This window comes from Sinohyriopsis cumingii, chromosome 6 (assembly GCF_028554795.1).
Source record: "Sinohyriopsis cumingii isolate HCF-2022 chromosome 6, ASM2855479v2, whole genome shotgun sequence".
Classification (NCBI taxonomy): Eukaryota; Metazoa; Mollusca; class Bivalvia; order Unionida; family Unionidae; genus Sinohyriopsis; species Sinohyriopsis cumingii.
Genome location: NC_142966.1, coordinates 117,285,131 through 117,300,869, shown reverse-complemented (window position 1 = coordinate 117,300,869; position 15,739 = coordinate 117,285,131). Strand labels below are relative to the sequence as shown.

At 35.1% G+C, this 15,739-nt stretch overlaps 1 protein-coding gene across 1 annotated transcript in view; it reads left to right on the top strand.

The window, feature by feature from the left end:
- The first annotated feature begins 1,939 nt into the window (after positions 1 to 1,939).
- Positions 1,940 to 15,739, top strand: part of LOC149797807 (FRAS1-related extracellular matrix protein 2-like) — a 266,726-nt gene continuing 252,926 nt past the window's right edge. Inside the window, exon 1 of the mRNA XM_089962791.1 lies at positions 1,940 to 7,075. Coding sequence (XP_089818917.1) covers positions 2,059 to 7,075 — 5,017 coding nt within the window. The 5' untranslated portion in view covers positions 1,940 to 2,058. The remainder of the gene's footprint in view (positions 7,076 to 15,739) is intronic.

Genomic DNA, 15,739 nt, shown 5'->3' with positions numbered 1-15,739 from the left:
TATAACTTTATTCAAGTTGTTATTACGACAATAGATTATGTTTAAAATGAAGAAAAACAAAATATTATTCGGACAAAATGCGGGAATTTTCGGGGTCACAAATACTGTGTTGGACAGTCTAATGTGTCCATTTCCATGCCTATCACATGCTTCGTGTACAATGACTGAATAAAAAAAAATAATAATTACATTGTTATTGTCTTCCTTAATATTCTGTACAAAGTCAGGAATGGATCATAATCATTCTAATCGACTAAGCTTCCACGAATTGTTGATATTGTTGATTGACAGATAAATACCTGATACCTTATCTTTCTGAGAAAAAAGATAGAAGGAAATATAAAAGAAAAAAAAAAGAAACAAGTGATTTTAAATAATCAGATAAAACAAATTACAGACTCGAAATCAACCTAATTATTATTATTATATTAAGCCATAAGCTTGTGATGATTGTTTTACAAAAAAAAAAAAAGACGACAACAAAAAAGAACACCACAAAGTCAACAACGTAAACATGATTACATGATTTTTTTTTTAAAACGTATGTTACTTAAGTATTTTACTGATCAATTTTTTTCCCTCGTCTTCTTCCTGAAATGCTGGCAATGTCTAATTAGAAGTATAGGACGTCGATTTGATAGTTTATCCCCCCCCCCCAAACAAAAGAACAAAAAACATATTTCTTACGAGAATGGCGTGTTGAAAATGAATATTGGATAATACAAATACAGTAAAACGAATTGAAAATCATTAAAATCGCCATTCGACCCCCTAACTGTACGTACGAAAATATGGACCATGGATTGTTAATAAATTATATTTGGGGTTTCATTCTAGGGTCTATTCCAGTATATGCATTTTGCAGATTGTAGGCATTAAAGTTTTGATCTCGTAAGTGCAAATAAATAAATAAATAATAAAATAAATAAATAAATAAACACAAAGAAAGTAAACATATAAAAAAAATAATATCTCGCATTTTTTCTTCTTCTCCCGGCATCTAATTCACAAAGTTGTTATTAATCCAGGGTTTTAAGAAACCTGAGGTGAAAAAGCGGACAAAGGATCTTTAGTATGAGCTATGTATGGTCACTGAAAATTTATATTATGCCGAGGTCATAGGCTTTTATAAAGAAATAAATAACAAATCAGTATTGACACTGACACGTGTTTTAATACGAGTATTATACATATATAATAAAAACAACACGACTATAAAATCTTTTTATCTTCAAGCACACGCTGTTACGAAACAAACAAACAAAAAGTCATTAAATAATAAATCATCTATTAACCTCAAAATTGCATGTTTGTCACCGTACAACTAAAATTACCGTGTATGGTTTAATTACTAATTATAGTTGTTGTTTTTATTTGCTAAAATGCTATAATCAACATGAGCGCGTGTAAGGTGGAAGATCCAATAGCATGCCTCTCTGATAGCAGCTGCTCCACAGAAACTTCAAACTGCATCGCAATAATGTATTATTCTTAGTATGTGCAATGATATGAATTCAAAGATCTCTTCATGTGCGTCTAAAATTCATACAAAAAAGTTAACTACTTTCCCGCACGTGCACAAAATAGCAATTTGATTGTTACCAAAAACCTGATTGACGAACAAAAGAAACCATGAACTTCACTAAATACACGTGGGACGTATACATTGTATCACCCTGTATAACACCTAACCGCATCACTATAGTAAACAGAATCCTTGCACCACGAACTACATTGTGTTGGGTCGAATATTTTCGAGTTTTATCGTCATTAGTTACCAATGACAACTTCAAGAAGAGGTGGAAAACAATTTAACGTGACATGACTAAATCAGAAGCAAAGTATTTAAGTATTAAATTTTGTTTTAACATTATATTTGGGCGATTATGACAGAAAGCTCTTCATACGCATAAGGTACAGTGAAGCGGTCGCGGTTGAAGGTGAGAGGTGAAACATGGATACACGCGTTATGCATATGTTGTGTGGAGAGGTTTGTCGCATGATCATCTTCATCACTGAAGCTGTGTCGTAGTGAGAGTAACATCTCGGGGTGCTAAAATGGCCCCGAAGGGATGTTGGATAAAACCCCAGTGCCTAGGATGTCTCAATCTTTGTTCTCGTTTTCTTCGCTTTATTTTCTTTATTGTCTCTTTTAAAATCTATTACACCTGTGGACAGTTGCATTTACGAGAACAGGATATTTTACTTGTTAATGAACCGGTGCGTGTGCCAATTGGGAGGACGTTATTTTTGGATCCGCTAAAAGATCTGAAGATTAATGTGAGACCTGGTGATCAGTGTCAGGTGACAGTCACGAAAAATGACCCCCTCCCACTGCAAACAGGTAGGTTGGACCCCCTTTCGTTTCCTTGCAAGTTTGGCCCAAGACAGGTGCAATATATACATTTTGGGGGTAATACGCCATCAGAACATAGAATTCAACTTTTAATTCGTTACATTTCACCGACTGATACAGTGATCATACCATTTACAATGACATTTAAGTTAGTTTTTATACAATTCGAAATTATTCGAAAACATATGCCGATTGTAGTGGATAGATTGCTAGGATACAGCACAGCAATAGATAGGAAAGTTCTTGAATTTACGTATGATAGAAAAATCTCCAACTGTCATTTGACTATATTTGGGCAAGCTACAGGCTTGCCAAAATACGGTTATGTATTAAATGAAACATCGTCACTTTCAAATGTAGACTGTGAGCAATTCCTACAGTTAGGGATTCGCTATCGACATGCGGTTGCAAATAGATCTCCAAACATGGATTACATTCCAGCTGTAGTAGAATTATTAGATCAGAGTAATGGACAAACGTTGAAAGAAGAATATTTTCAAATACCTGTTCGGATAACAGCTGGACAAGAAAACACTCCCCCCTCAGCAAGTTTGAGTGCTTTATTTGTAATGGAATCTGTCGGTCAGTTTATAATGACTGCAATCACACCAGAGATTTTGTCTGCAGAAGACAGGGAAACGCCTGCTGACATGTTATATTTCAATATTACACAGCCTTTAAGTCCAGGTGAAGGGGCAATCGTTAGCACAGATGACCAAAACTTACCAATCACATCATTCTACCAGAGAGAGATAAATGAGTTAAAAATTGCCTACAAACCACCAAGTACTGACTCTGATGTTAGACGCATGTTTCAAGTTGAATTCCAGATAATTGACTCGGAAGGATTACACTCTGATCCTATTCCTTTAATGATTGTCGTATTACCTATGAACACTCTAGCTCCAATTGTGACAACAAATCGTGGTTTACAGCTAATGGAAGGCCAGTCTAGACCAATCATGAGTCCACAAGTACTGGAAATATCTGATGAGGACAATTTAGAGGATGTCAAAGTGTACAATATTGATGGATTACGTCATGGTCACCTTCTCTTACCAAGGGAAAGAAAATATTTCACAGCACGTGACTTGAAAGCAGGGAATGTTAGATACCAACATGATGGATCAGATATTACGGGTGATAATATTATATTCCGGATGTCCGATGGTAAGCATGAAGTTGAATTCCTTTTCCCAATTACGATATATCCTGTGGATGATCAGCCACCGATGCTCACAATCAACACAGTGGTCGATATTAGAAAAAATGAGCTAGTGGAAATATCACAGTTTGTACTAAGTGCAACTGACATTGACAGTGATGATTCTTTGATCAGATTTGTCCTTCATCCTCCATTTTCAAAAGAAGGAGTTTTTGTAAAAAGACAATTTCAGATTCCTGAAAATCAACAGGAATGGAAATATGAAAATGGAATTTATGAAAAATTTGTGAACGAATTTACCCAACAGGATATCACAGATGGAAAATTGTTTTATCGACACATTGGTCCTCACCATTTAGAGGTTATTACTGACAAATTACATTTTATTCTCAAAGATGGCGGTGATCCTCCTAATCAATCCAGTCTTGAGACATTTGTTGTAAAAGTTCAACCAGTTGATGACCAGCCACCATATCTGTATGCCAACATTCCTCTTCAAATGGAAGTAGATGAATTTCAGTTGACAAGTTTTCGTAGAAAAAGTATACGTTACACTGATGATGATACTGATGATAAACAGTTAAGGTTTACAGTTACTAAGCATCCATTTGACACATACAGTAAATCAACTCTTGGCGCAGGACAGATTGTATATTGTGATAGCCCACAAGTAGGAGTTGCAATTTTCACACAATCTGAGGTAAATCATCATAAAATATGCTACCAGCCACCAAGTACAGAACTCGGTATCACCACCAGAATCATTCAGTTTAAATTTAGTGTAGAGGACATGGCAGGAAATGCATTGAAAGATCAGCTCTTTACAATTGTTTTGAAACCAGTCAATAACCAGCCACCAGTTGTAACAAATTCTGGTCTGACTGTATTTGAAAATGGGGAAGTTGTAATAAATTCACAAATCTTAAATGCTCACGATCCAGATAGTGCGGACAGTGAACTTCATTTTATCGTCACAACAACTCCTGAACATGGACAGATCTTGCGCAAGATGGTACCAATCCAGAAAGGAGACCGCTTCTCAAAGGGTGATATTTATGCTGGTTCAATTTTGTATCACAATACTGGAGAAGAAGTAGAGATGAAGCGAGATAGATTTACTCTTGATGTCACAGATGGCGTGCATTTTGTACCAATAACTGTAAGAATAAAAATCAACCCTGTTGATGACGAACCTCCATCGCTTGTTGGAATAGCAGAACCTGGGAAGATGAGAATAACATTAGAGGTAAAGGAAGGTCAGGAAATGTTTTTAACCAATCAGCATTTGGAAGCTTCAGATAAAGATACAGAACAGCATCATCTTGTTTTTGTGGTAGAATCTCAACCAAATCACGGACTTTTGCTGAAGAATGGGAGGCGGATCAACCGATTCAGTCAGAGTGACCTTGCTCAAAGAATTGTCTCTTATTCTCATACAGGTGGTGAGATTGGTTTAGCAGAGGTAGAAGATCATTTTTCTCTGATGTTGACTGATAACTCAAATGGACTGTACATAGGTGGGAACAGAATCAGTCATGTCATTGCAACAGTGCAGATTTTACCACAGGACAACATGCCTCCAGAGGTTCTGACTGGGACTCAGTTGGATGTCCTTGAAGGAGACAAGGCAATCCTACTGCCTATCCATCTGGATGCCATGGACAGAGACACACTGGATGAATACATCACCTGCTCTGTCTTAACACAGCCTAACTTTGGATATATTGAAAATATTGCTCCTGCACCAGGGTCAGAAAAATCACAAGCTGGTATGCCAATATCTGCATTTTCAATAAGAAATGTTCGTCTGGGAAATATCAATTATGTTCAGAGTGTCCACAAAGGAATTGAGCCAAGAGAGGACATTTTTATTGTGCAGTGCTCTGATGGTATAAATCTGTCACCACGCAATCGAATTCAAATCAAAATTTATCCTGACAATGATGAAGAGCCAGAGGTCCATGTGAGAGAATTTGTTGCCATGGAAGGAATGCCCATTAGAATTGATCTGCCAATTTTGAATGCACTTGACAAGGATATCCCCACAGACGAGCTTCGGTTCTTGATCTTGACTGCACCAAGTCATGGTCAAATTGTTAAGCAGAGTTTGACCAGTGGAGGGTCATTTCCAGTAGAGAGCTTCACCCTGGATGACATCAAGGGATCCTCTACCATAGTGTATGAGCATGACGATTCAGAAACAAGGACAGATAAGCTTGAATTACTTGTAACTGATGGTATCCACAACGTTAGTAAGATTATTCCTATTATTATCATACCAGTAGACGATGAGACTCCTCGTCTTACAATTAATAATGGTCTTGAAATTGAACATGCTGGAGACCGGAAATTTATCACCAACGAAATTCTTAAAGCTGAAGACCTAGATTCTTCAGATCTAAATATTACATTTATCATTCGAAGAATGCCGTCAGAAGGATACTTATTGAAATACAGCCAGAAGGTGATAAATTTAACACTTGGATTAAATTTTACTCAAGGTGATATTGATAATAGGAGAGTTGAATATGTCCATACAGGGCTTGGAGGAAAGCGTGACCTTATTAAATTTGATGTAACAGATGGATTAAATCCTTTGATTGATCGCTACTTTTATATCATGGTTGAAGGCGTAGACATGGTATACCCTGAAGTAATCAGCAGAGGGGTGGAGCTGCCAGAGGGTGGAACAGTAACCCTAACTACATACATAATTAGTGGGACAGATTTGAATTCCCCTGATGAGAGCCTGCTGTACACAGTGACTAGAGCACCATCTCATGGACACTTGGAAAATGCCAATAGTCCAGGTGTCCCCATCGTAACATTCACTCAGCTGGATCTGGCTGGAAATAACATTCGCTACATCCATACCAGTGATGATGAAATCAAAATGGACACTTTTGATTTTGAAGTTACTGATGGATTCAATCCTGTATCTAGAACATTCAGAATCACTATCAGTGATGTTGACAATAAAAAGCCGGTACTGATGTTTACCATCTTGAGACTCAAAGAAGCATCGAACAAATTGATCACGCCTTTTGAGTTGAAAGCTGTTGACAAGGATACTGTAGATGAAAATATTATCTTTACTATCACACAAGTCCCTTTGCATGGAAATATTTTGTACAATTATTCAAAAATTGTGTCTCTTTTCACGTTACATGATCTGCAGGAAAATTTAATTAGTTACCAGCATGACGGCACTGAGACAACAACAGATAGTTTTTCATTTACTGTGACCGATGGGACACATTCTGAGTTCTTCATTCCTGGATCATCTGTTCCTACCCATAGGCCACAAGAACTGCAGATTGAAATCATTCCAGTTGATAATGGGGTTCCACAGATTTTGATTAATCGTGGAGTAACTGCCCTAATGCCACTTGGGGAGTCAAATATGGGTGTGCAGTTAACGAACAAGATACTTCGAAGTGATGATCCAGATAGTCTGGTCGACAGACTTTTATATACATTGACAACGGTGCCGAAACATGGAATTATCGCCAGCACGGAGCTGTACAACCGATCAGTTAGTTCGTGGACACAAGGTATGAATTTTCATCATTGAAAATAATGCATGTACAAAGTAGAACATGGATAGTGTTCATTGGTTTGGAAAGGAAGGGGCTAAGGACCATATGTATCTTTAAGAAAATGGTTAAATGACCAATAGAAATGCTTTTAGTAGAAGCACTTGTTAAAGTTATTTAATTTCATTGAAAATGAGTATTTGTTTGTCAGTATAAATGCAACTGCTCTTCAGAAACACTACAAGATAGAATGCTAATGCATATTATATTTCATTCCACATTTATTTCAGTAAAATATTGTTATACCTCAATTTGTTAAGAAAATGTAGAACAAGTAATGTGTTATTCCGCAAGGCTGCTTGAATGATTTAGAACAGACCCAGCATTCTTCTAGCATCTTGGCTCAGGGCATACGTCTGTACATTTTTAAGGATCATAACTATACTTGTACAGCAGTAATATTTGGATCTAATGACAATTTTCTAGCTTGAATAGGGCGAAGTTGGTGAAAATAGTGTGTAGTGTGTGTAGGATTTTAAAAATGTATAATGTTCAAAATAGTCCCTATAAACTTCTGCTTTTTTCCTATATTTATAACAGATAATTAAGATACTAATGAAATAATGTTGATATGGTGTGTTTTTAAAACTTCACCATAGTTGTTGTATAATATTGACGTGGCCCTATCTCACTATGAGATTGTTGTGAAGTAATGTCAATCAATAGGTTACAGTTATAGATGGGAACTCCAAAATTCAAGTCATCATGTTTTTGATGAAATATTGGATAAAACGGTATATTTTATTTGTAATGAACCTGGATAATCCACTGAGACATAATTCACTTTTGGTTGGGCTTTATGAATTCAGTGTTATTCTCATATTTGAAAAAATCATGTGTGAATTTTGTAGACAAAGTAACTGTATTATTGACTACAAAGTATTTCATTTTCAGACTTTCCACCTTCTACTTTGAAGGAGAAATTGTCACAAAAATGTTATTTTCATTATTGATGCATTGTATTGAAGAAGAAAATAAATGGGGGCGGACAGCCTGAAATAAAGGCAATGCAGAGTGAACTTTTTGCTGTTATGTCGTATTTAGGCAAAATGAAAAACCCAAAGGTGACTATTTTGCCAGGATTGCTTCCAGACAAGGAGCATAAATAAATTCATGTCTAATTCTAATGTTTAGAATAAATTTGTGTTCATGGTGACAGACTAAAAACAAATTATTCAAATTCAACCAGTAAAAATGGGCAGGGCCTGGATAGGGTATTGGTACCACATATGCTTTGCACCTGCTGCCCATAGAGCAAGTGATCTTTCTATAGAAAAACCAGTGAACATTTCTCAGTCAATTTTCATGGTTTTATTCTAGCATCCTCAATGGTTTAAGCAGACAGGAATTGGTTATAATACTGTACTTCCAATAGCTTGTTGATTGTCTTGTTACATTTATCCTTGTCTGATGTACAAATATATGTCTGCCCTGTTCCTGTAGGTTCAGGTGTCACTAGCTGATAGAGACATTTGTGTTCCATGAATAGTTTGTTCGCTGTTAAAATTCATTGTGGTGCTTACTTAGCAAGTTTAAATGTATTCACATAATTTAAACAAACCTGTAAAACAATATATATTGTGTGGTTAGACATAGCTTATATTACACTAGTATTATATGTAAACAATAACCAATGATCCAGTTTTATCACTGCTGTCATCTTTGGTCATGCATCATTGTTCACTCAGTATTTGTGACTACAGTAAAACCTGTCTTGAGAGACCACCTGTCTTGAGAAACCAGGTTCTCCATGTACAGATTTAGAGATTATATAGTGTTATAACCTGTTATGAGAGACCACCTGTCATAAGAGACCATTATGTTTTGGCAGAAGAGGTGGTCTTTCAAGACAGGTTCCACTGTATATTCTAGCCTTTACTCGGGTTGTCAATGTAATACTGGATAATTTATTTAATTCATAATCAGTTGGCAGTTTTTAAAGTAAGTATTAGTATGTTTCAGTTAGGATTGTGCCAATGGCACCAAGAATGTAATAGGGAATCTGTATTTAAACCATGGAAAACGTAATCATTTTTAAAAACATTTGCTTGAAGTTTAGAACTTTGCTGTTTCTCTGACTTGCAGCTTCAAATATCCAGATTTGCTAGTACATTAATTTAAATATCCACACATTTGCTGGTACATTAATTTAAATATCCACAGATTTGCTGGTACATTAATTTAAATATCCACTGATTTGCTGGTACATTAATTTAAATTAAAAAACAAAACTTGCATCAAAGGAGGTGATATTTATATGTGTGCCACCCCAGCTGTGACATAGGTTGTTGGCCCTGTCCGTGCCACAAGTTATTATTTCATCTACAGTATATGTATGCTATTTTTTAATGTTGCTTCTGTGATTAAAAATAAAAATCAAACTAGCAATAACATTAACCTGATTTATTATTACAATCAAACTGTAACAAAGCATCTTTGCCATTGCTGTTAGACTGCAGGCCAATAATTTGGCTGGCAAAATTGTGATGCATTGCATAGTCACCAAGACATTTTAGATATATTTAGTTGCGCCTACACCTGTCTGACTGTCACTGTACAACATGTACCCTGTCAATTTTGCATGCTCAGTTGAAATTACCTTGGTTCTAAGGTTGTCAGTTTTTATTGTTTAGACAGAAAAAATACCCCTCCCCAAATCTTCACAATTTTATATATATATGTAGTAGAATCTCGCCTGAGAGTCCACCCCATATGCCACTGAATCATGGCCTTTCAAGATAGGTGGTATTTCATTTGAGGTCATTTCACTTTTTAACTGATTAGATGTGCTGCTTTTTTGCACAGATAATGGTCTCAGAGAAACAGAAAATGGTCTCACAGAATATGCAGTCTTTCATAACAGTGGCCTCTTTAAGTTGGGTTAAATTTATGGCATGTCTTTGTGTCTATACCTCTTAAAACCTGTGAAATTGCATTTGAAGTACTATTTTCAACTGCTCTTACATGGTCCCTGTGGATTATCTAGAGATGTTTTTGTAATGATTGATATCAGTTTGCATGGCTTTCAGCCAGCTAGGTATGGAATAAACTGTATGAACCAGTCTGTATGTTCAGGCTCAATGTGCACACAGTACTTCTCACCTAAAGTGCAACTTTATTATTTGATTGTTAATAATGACAAATCAGCAGTGGATCTTGGGTGGGAGAAAAATCAGCCAGTTTGTGTGCCCCCCCCCCCATTAAAATGAGCTTCAAATAACTGGAATGTTTCCTAGAGTAAGCTTTCTTTACAGTTAGATGATTAAAGTTATGCCCTGGAAACACTTCACATGCAGGAGCTTATTTGGGTTACTCACATGTTTAGCCCCTCCCCTCTCCACAAGTGATAATTCTGGGCCCACATAACACTAAAAAATAATGTCTGTGTCTTTTTTCTGTGGCCAACCCTAAGCACCTTTTTCTCCCCATGGTTTAAAAAAGTTTTACAAAATTCCTGAAATTGATTTGTGCATCTAATTGACCCAGTTTTAGTATTTGAAGTGCTTAGTACATTATATACACTGAACTATATATATATATAGAAACTCAGTTACTCGCCCTCCCCCCTCCCCCCCCCCCCCGACATTGATAAGGGACTGACATTTAATTGGCCCGTGATTTATTGGTTACCTGGTCACAGACCCCTCCCCCATTGTCCATTTGTCTATTAGCATACGTTTGTTATCACTACATCCTCACAACTGCTTGGAGGATTCCCTTGAAACTTTACACACACATTCATCTCATGGTCTAGTTGGTCCAAATGAAAGTGGTGCTGCTTGGACATCTAATATGACCAGCACATTGGTGTTCAATATCAACATTGGGTTTTCACTAAAAGACTTCTATTTGCTCCTAAATGAAAATGGTTCTGATCTGGCAGCCTTCTTGGAAATCTTATCACCGTTCCTTTAGGGTTACTGATATAGATGTGTTTGTGTGTGTATGTGTGATTTGGATTTTTAACATAGCTTTAAAAAAATTAGTAACATTGCAACTAAGTCTGCAGTGTGACAGTTTATAGTGATGTTAAGAACTGGGGCATCATGCTGCAGACATGTAACATGATGTCCCACCCAGTCACATTATCTTGACACCAGACTGACCAATCCTAACACTAATCTCTTAGCTGAGTGCCTAGCAAGGCAGCTGTTAGTACCAGTTTTATGTCTTTGGTATGACTGAGCTGGGGTTTAAATCTGCAACATCACTCATCCAAGGCAGATGCCTTAATCACTAGGCCATTAGTTGGGTTGCTCATGTCAACATTGTATTTTCACAAAAAGACTTCTTATGATGTCTTGGTTTTCCTACATGAAAATAATGACATCTAGTGTGTCCACCTCATGTCCAGCTAATATGAAAATCCTTATATTGGTGGTTTTAACACAGCTAAAAGGAAGAAATGGTCTTGACATCCTTTGATGGACTCCTGGTTTGAAAAAAATATTGTGGCTGTTTATAAAACTTTACAAAATAAATTCTTGCTCTGATTTACACCTAAAGTAAACTGGATTATATCTGTTATATTAGTTAAAAAAAATATTACATGTATCTTGAGGTAAAAGAAAAAATATCACTGCTCAAAAAAAATCTAAGGCAATAATTAAATAGTTTGTCCAAGTGTGGTCAGTTGGGCATGGCTTCAACATTAATTCATCCTGTCAGGTGTTTAACAAAGCCGGCTAGTGAACCAATTAATCAGATCCAGATAAGGAACAACTTTTCTGAGTCACAACTAAACTAAACCTTGTTTGTAACTGTTTTATATTGATTGTGGTGTCTTGGCTTGAAACGTTGACATTTATTTAGTCCTGTAATTTATAGAATATCTGAATGGCTTGTTTTGTGGACAAGTTTAATAGAGGGTATTGATTTTGACACACATAACTGTAGCTAAAGAAAATTCACCAGAATGAGACCAGGCTCTGACAGTTTTGTCAGATTTGTGCAGAGTCTGAATTTAAATAAATTTTCAATATAGACTTAATACATTAAAACTCCAATTTAGTACCATATCTTAAGCCTTTAGAAATGGGCTTTTAGGCATGACAGAACTGTTAATTGGCTCTGATTTATTCATCTGTTGATTAGGTCGATCCTACATCATCTTATATAATATAAAAATTCAAGATTTTGTAAACAATTGTAGGTATGCTGTTATATATGTCACTCAGCAGTTATGTTGATTATACTGTATTTGTAATATATTCCTGAACTCTGCAAAAATGCCTATTATAAAATAATAGTATACAACTACACGTAGACGAAATCAGCAATATGTGTCCAGGGCTTTGACAATCAGGTAGTAGTGTAGTGATTAAACATGACTGATAATCACTTATGTGATCAGTGATCCTCTTGAATCACATACAGTAAAATCTGTCATGAAAGACCACTGCTGTGTGACACCACCTGTCTAGAGAGACCACATTCTCAGTGCACACATTTATTGATTAAATAGCAATTTGACCTGTTATGAGAGACTACCTGTCTTGAGAGATCACAAGTTTTTGGTAAAAGACAGGTTTTTCCATAATCAATGTTAATGTATATGTAATTTAATTATTAGCTTAATTTCTTAAAATTCCATTACATGCTATTATAAGGTAACTTTGTTTACTGGATTTGATATTCTCTAGAATAGAGATCAGTTCTGACTGATTTTGTAAAATTTTGACCATAACAAATTTATAGAGACATTACATCTAATGCTGACCTAGTTCCTGACCTAGATTCAGAAACAGTGGCAGTTCTGGTAAACAACCTTTTTCCCCCAGTAAGAACCATTGATTTCAGTTACGGCCACACTGATGTGATGTTGGGCATGTAAAAAGCTTCTATTTTGTTCTGGAAGAATGACCATGTGATCCTCAAACGGGAATCTGTTTTGCATCTTAAATTATTGTATAACTTTTTCTTGGAAGAATCTGGGCATTTGGGCTCTAAACCATTGATACTTAAATGTTTTTTGTTACAACTAGTTTGAGTTGAAATTTTATTTGATTGACTACAAGGGATTTTTTTCTGTGGAAATATACAAGGGCTGATACAGAATTTTTGGACAAAGACATTCATTGCAGTTTATTCAGAATTCAAGGAATTATTGACACAACAGCACTTTGAAGGTTGCAACAGATGTCATCGCCTTCTGTTTTGGATTTCATTGGGTCTCGAACTCAGATTCTTTTAGAGCTTTTCAATAATAGTACTTCTGTTTTAAATTCTTGGATTAATTTTGGATTTGATTCATAAAACTGTAAGTTCTTTTTCTCATTTTGACCTTATTTTTCTAAGAAAATATATTATTTGCTAAATTTTACAAAGCTTGTTGTCTTCACTCATTTTTGTTATGTTTTGTAAGAGCCTAAACACAGCAGATGGACATCTATTTAAGTTGTGTGTGGCCATTTGGACATGTTTGACTGGTTAATAAGTGTGCACACAGCACACTATTATTTACTATCAGACATTTATTGAAAGATCAGTTATTGCAATGGCTTAACAGTGCCAACAGTACATAATGGTTGTTGCTTTGGTACCTGTAATTTAAATGTGAATTGGAACTTATAAGAGAATAGGTATGGTAGTCATGAGTTATAATTTAAATGTGAATTGGAACTTACAGGAGAATGTGTATGGTAGTGATGAGTTATAATTTAAATGTGAATTGGAACTTACAGGAGAATGTGTATGGTAGTGATGAGTTATAATTTAAATTTGAATTGGAACTTACAGGAGAATAGGTATGGTAGTGATGAGTTATAATTTAAATGTGAATTGGAACTTACAGGAGAATGTGTATGGTAGTGATGAGTTATAATTTAAATTTGAATTGGAACTTAACAGGAGAATGTGTATGGTAGTCATGAGTTATAATTTAAATGTGAATTGGAACTTACAGGAGAATGTGTATGGTAGTGATGAGTTATAATTTAAATGTGAATTGGAACTTACAGGAGAATGTGTATGGTAGTGATGAGTTATAATTTAAATGTGAATTGGAACTTACAGGAGAATGTGTATGGTAGTGATGAGTTATAATTTAAATGTGAATTGGAACTTACATGAGAATGTGTATGGTAGTGATGAGTTATAATTTAAATGTGAATTGGAACTTACAGGAGAATGTGTATGGTAGTGATGAGTTATAATTTAAATTTGAATTGGAACTTACAGGAGAATAGGTATGGTAGTGATGAGTTATAATTTAAATGTGAATTGGAACTTACAGGAGAATGTGTATGGTAGTGATGAGTTATAATTTAAATTTGAATTGGAACTTAACAGGAGAATGTGTATGGTAGTCATGAGTTATAATTTAAATGTGAATTGGAACTTACAGGAGAATGTGTATGGTAGTGATGAGTTATAATTTAAATGTGAATTGCAACTTACAGGAGCATAGGTATGGTTGTGATGAGTTGATGGCATTGACCATAGTTCTATCATCAAAGTGAGATAAAATCATCTCACATCATAATTCTTCAAGCAGATAATAATTTCTTGCAGTGGAGGATGTGACTTAAAACTGCTTAACATAACAATCACAGTTACAGCACTGGCATCCTTTCAGACAATAATGAACGATTAAGATTTTTAGAATATTGATACAGAATGCATCATGTTTGAAAGATATGATTTTTAGATATGACTAGATAAGTTTGCATATTTTTATATCATCTGTTTAATGCAACCTTTGTTTTAGAACGCTGATGAAGAAAAGTGGATAACACATTAGATTTGAAAGATAAATTTTCGGGCATATGACTAGATAACTGTTTGGGGATATGACTAGATAAGCTTTTGGGGATATGACCTGATAAGTTTTTGGTATCTTTATATCATTTGTTGAAATTTAATGCAAGCCTTTTTTTAGTTACTGGTATTAAACAGTCATGAATCAAATTTTGGGAAGCAATATTTAAGAAAATTGGGAAACAAATTGTGCAATTAATGAGTGGTAATTTATAATGATAATGAAAATAAAACCAGTATAAAAAATTTTTGCCTTCTGATTTTGAATAATAAGTAATTGTGCTTTTCATCTTTCAGTGAATGAGAACTTTTTTGTTGTAATGGAGCATGTGCAGTAATTAGTAGGGTTGAAACACTTAATTGGTATATCAATGTATCTATATTTGTTCATATCAATATTCATATTGTTACAATAGGTGAAGAATCAATGCCAAATGATACTTACTCTTTACAAGTTACTTTAATCTTCAGCAGTCATTAGTTTTCTGCCCTTAAATTCTTTAATTTTTGTAAATTCTTAATTCAACACATATTCATCTTCTACAAATTAGCAAACACATTGTGACTATCTCATGTGGTTTAAATCTGCACTTCCCTGTGTCAATTCCATTGTTCTATCAGATAAGATGCTCAGGTACTGATACCAAATAACAATGTAAAGAAGACATTCCAGATGGGTTCCCCATCTATGATTCTAGTACTACTGATACCATATAACAATGTAAAGAAGACATTCCATATTGGTTCCCCATCTATGATTCAAGTACAGTTGACGCCATATAACAACGTAAAGAAGACATTCCAGATTGGTTCCCCATCTATCATTCAAGTACTATGGATGCCATATAACAATGTAAAGAAGAC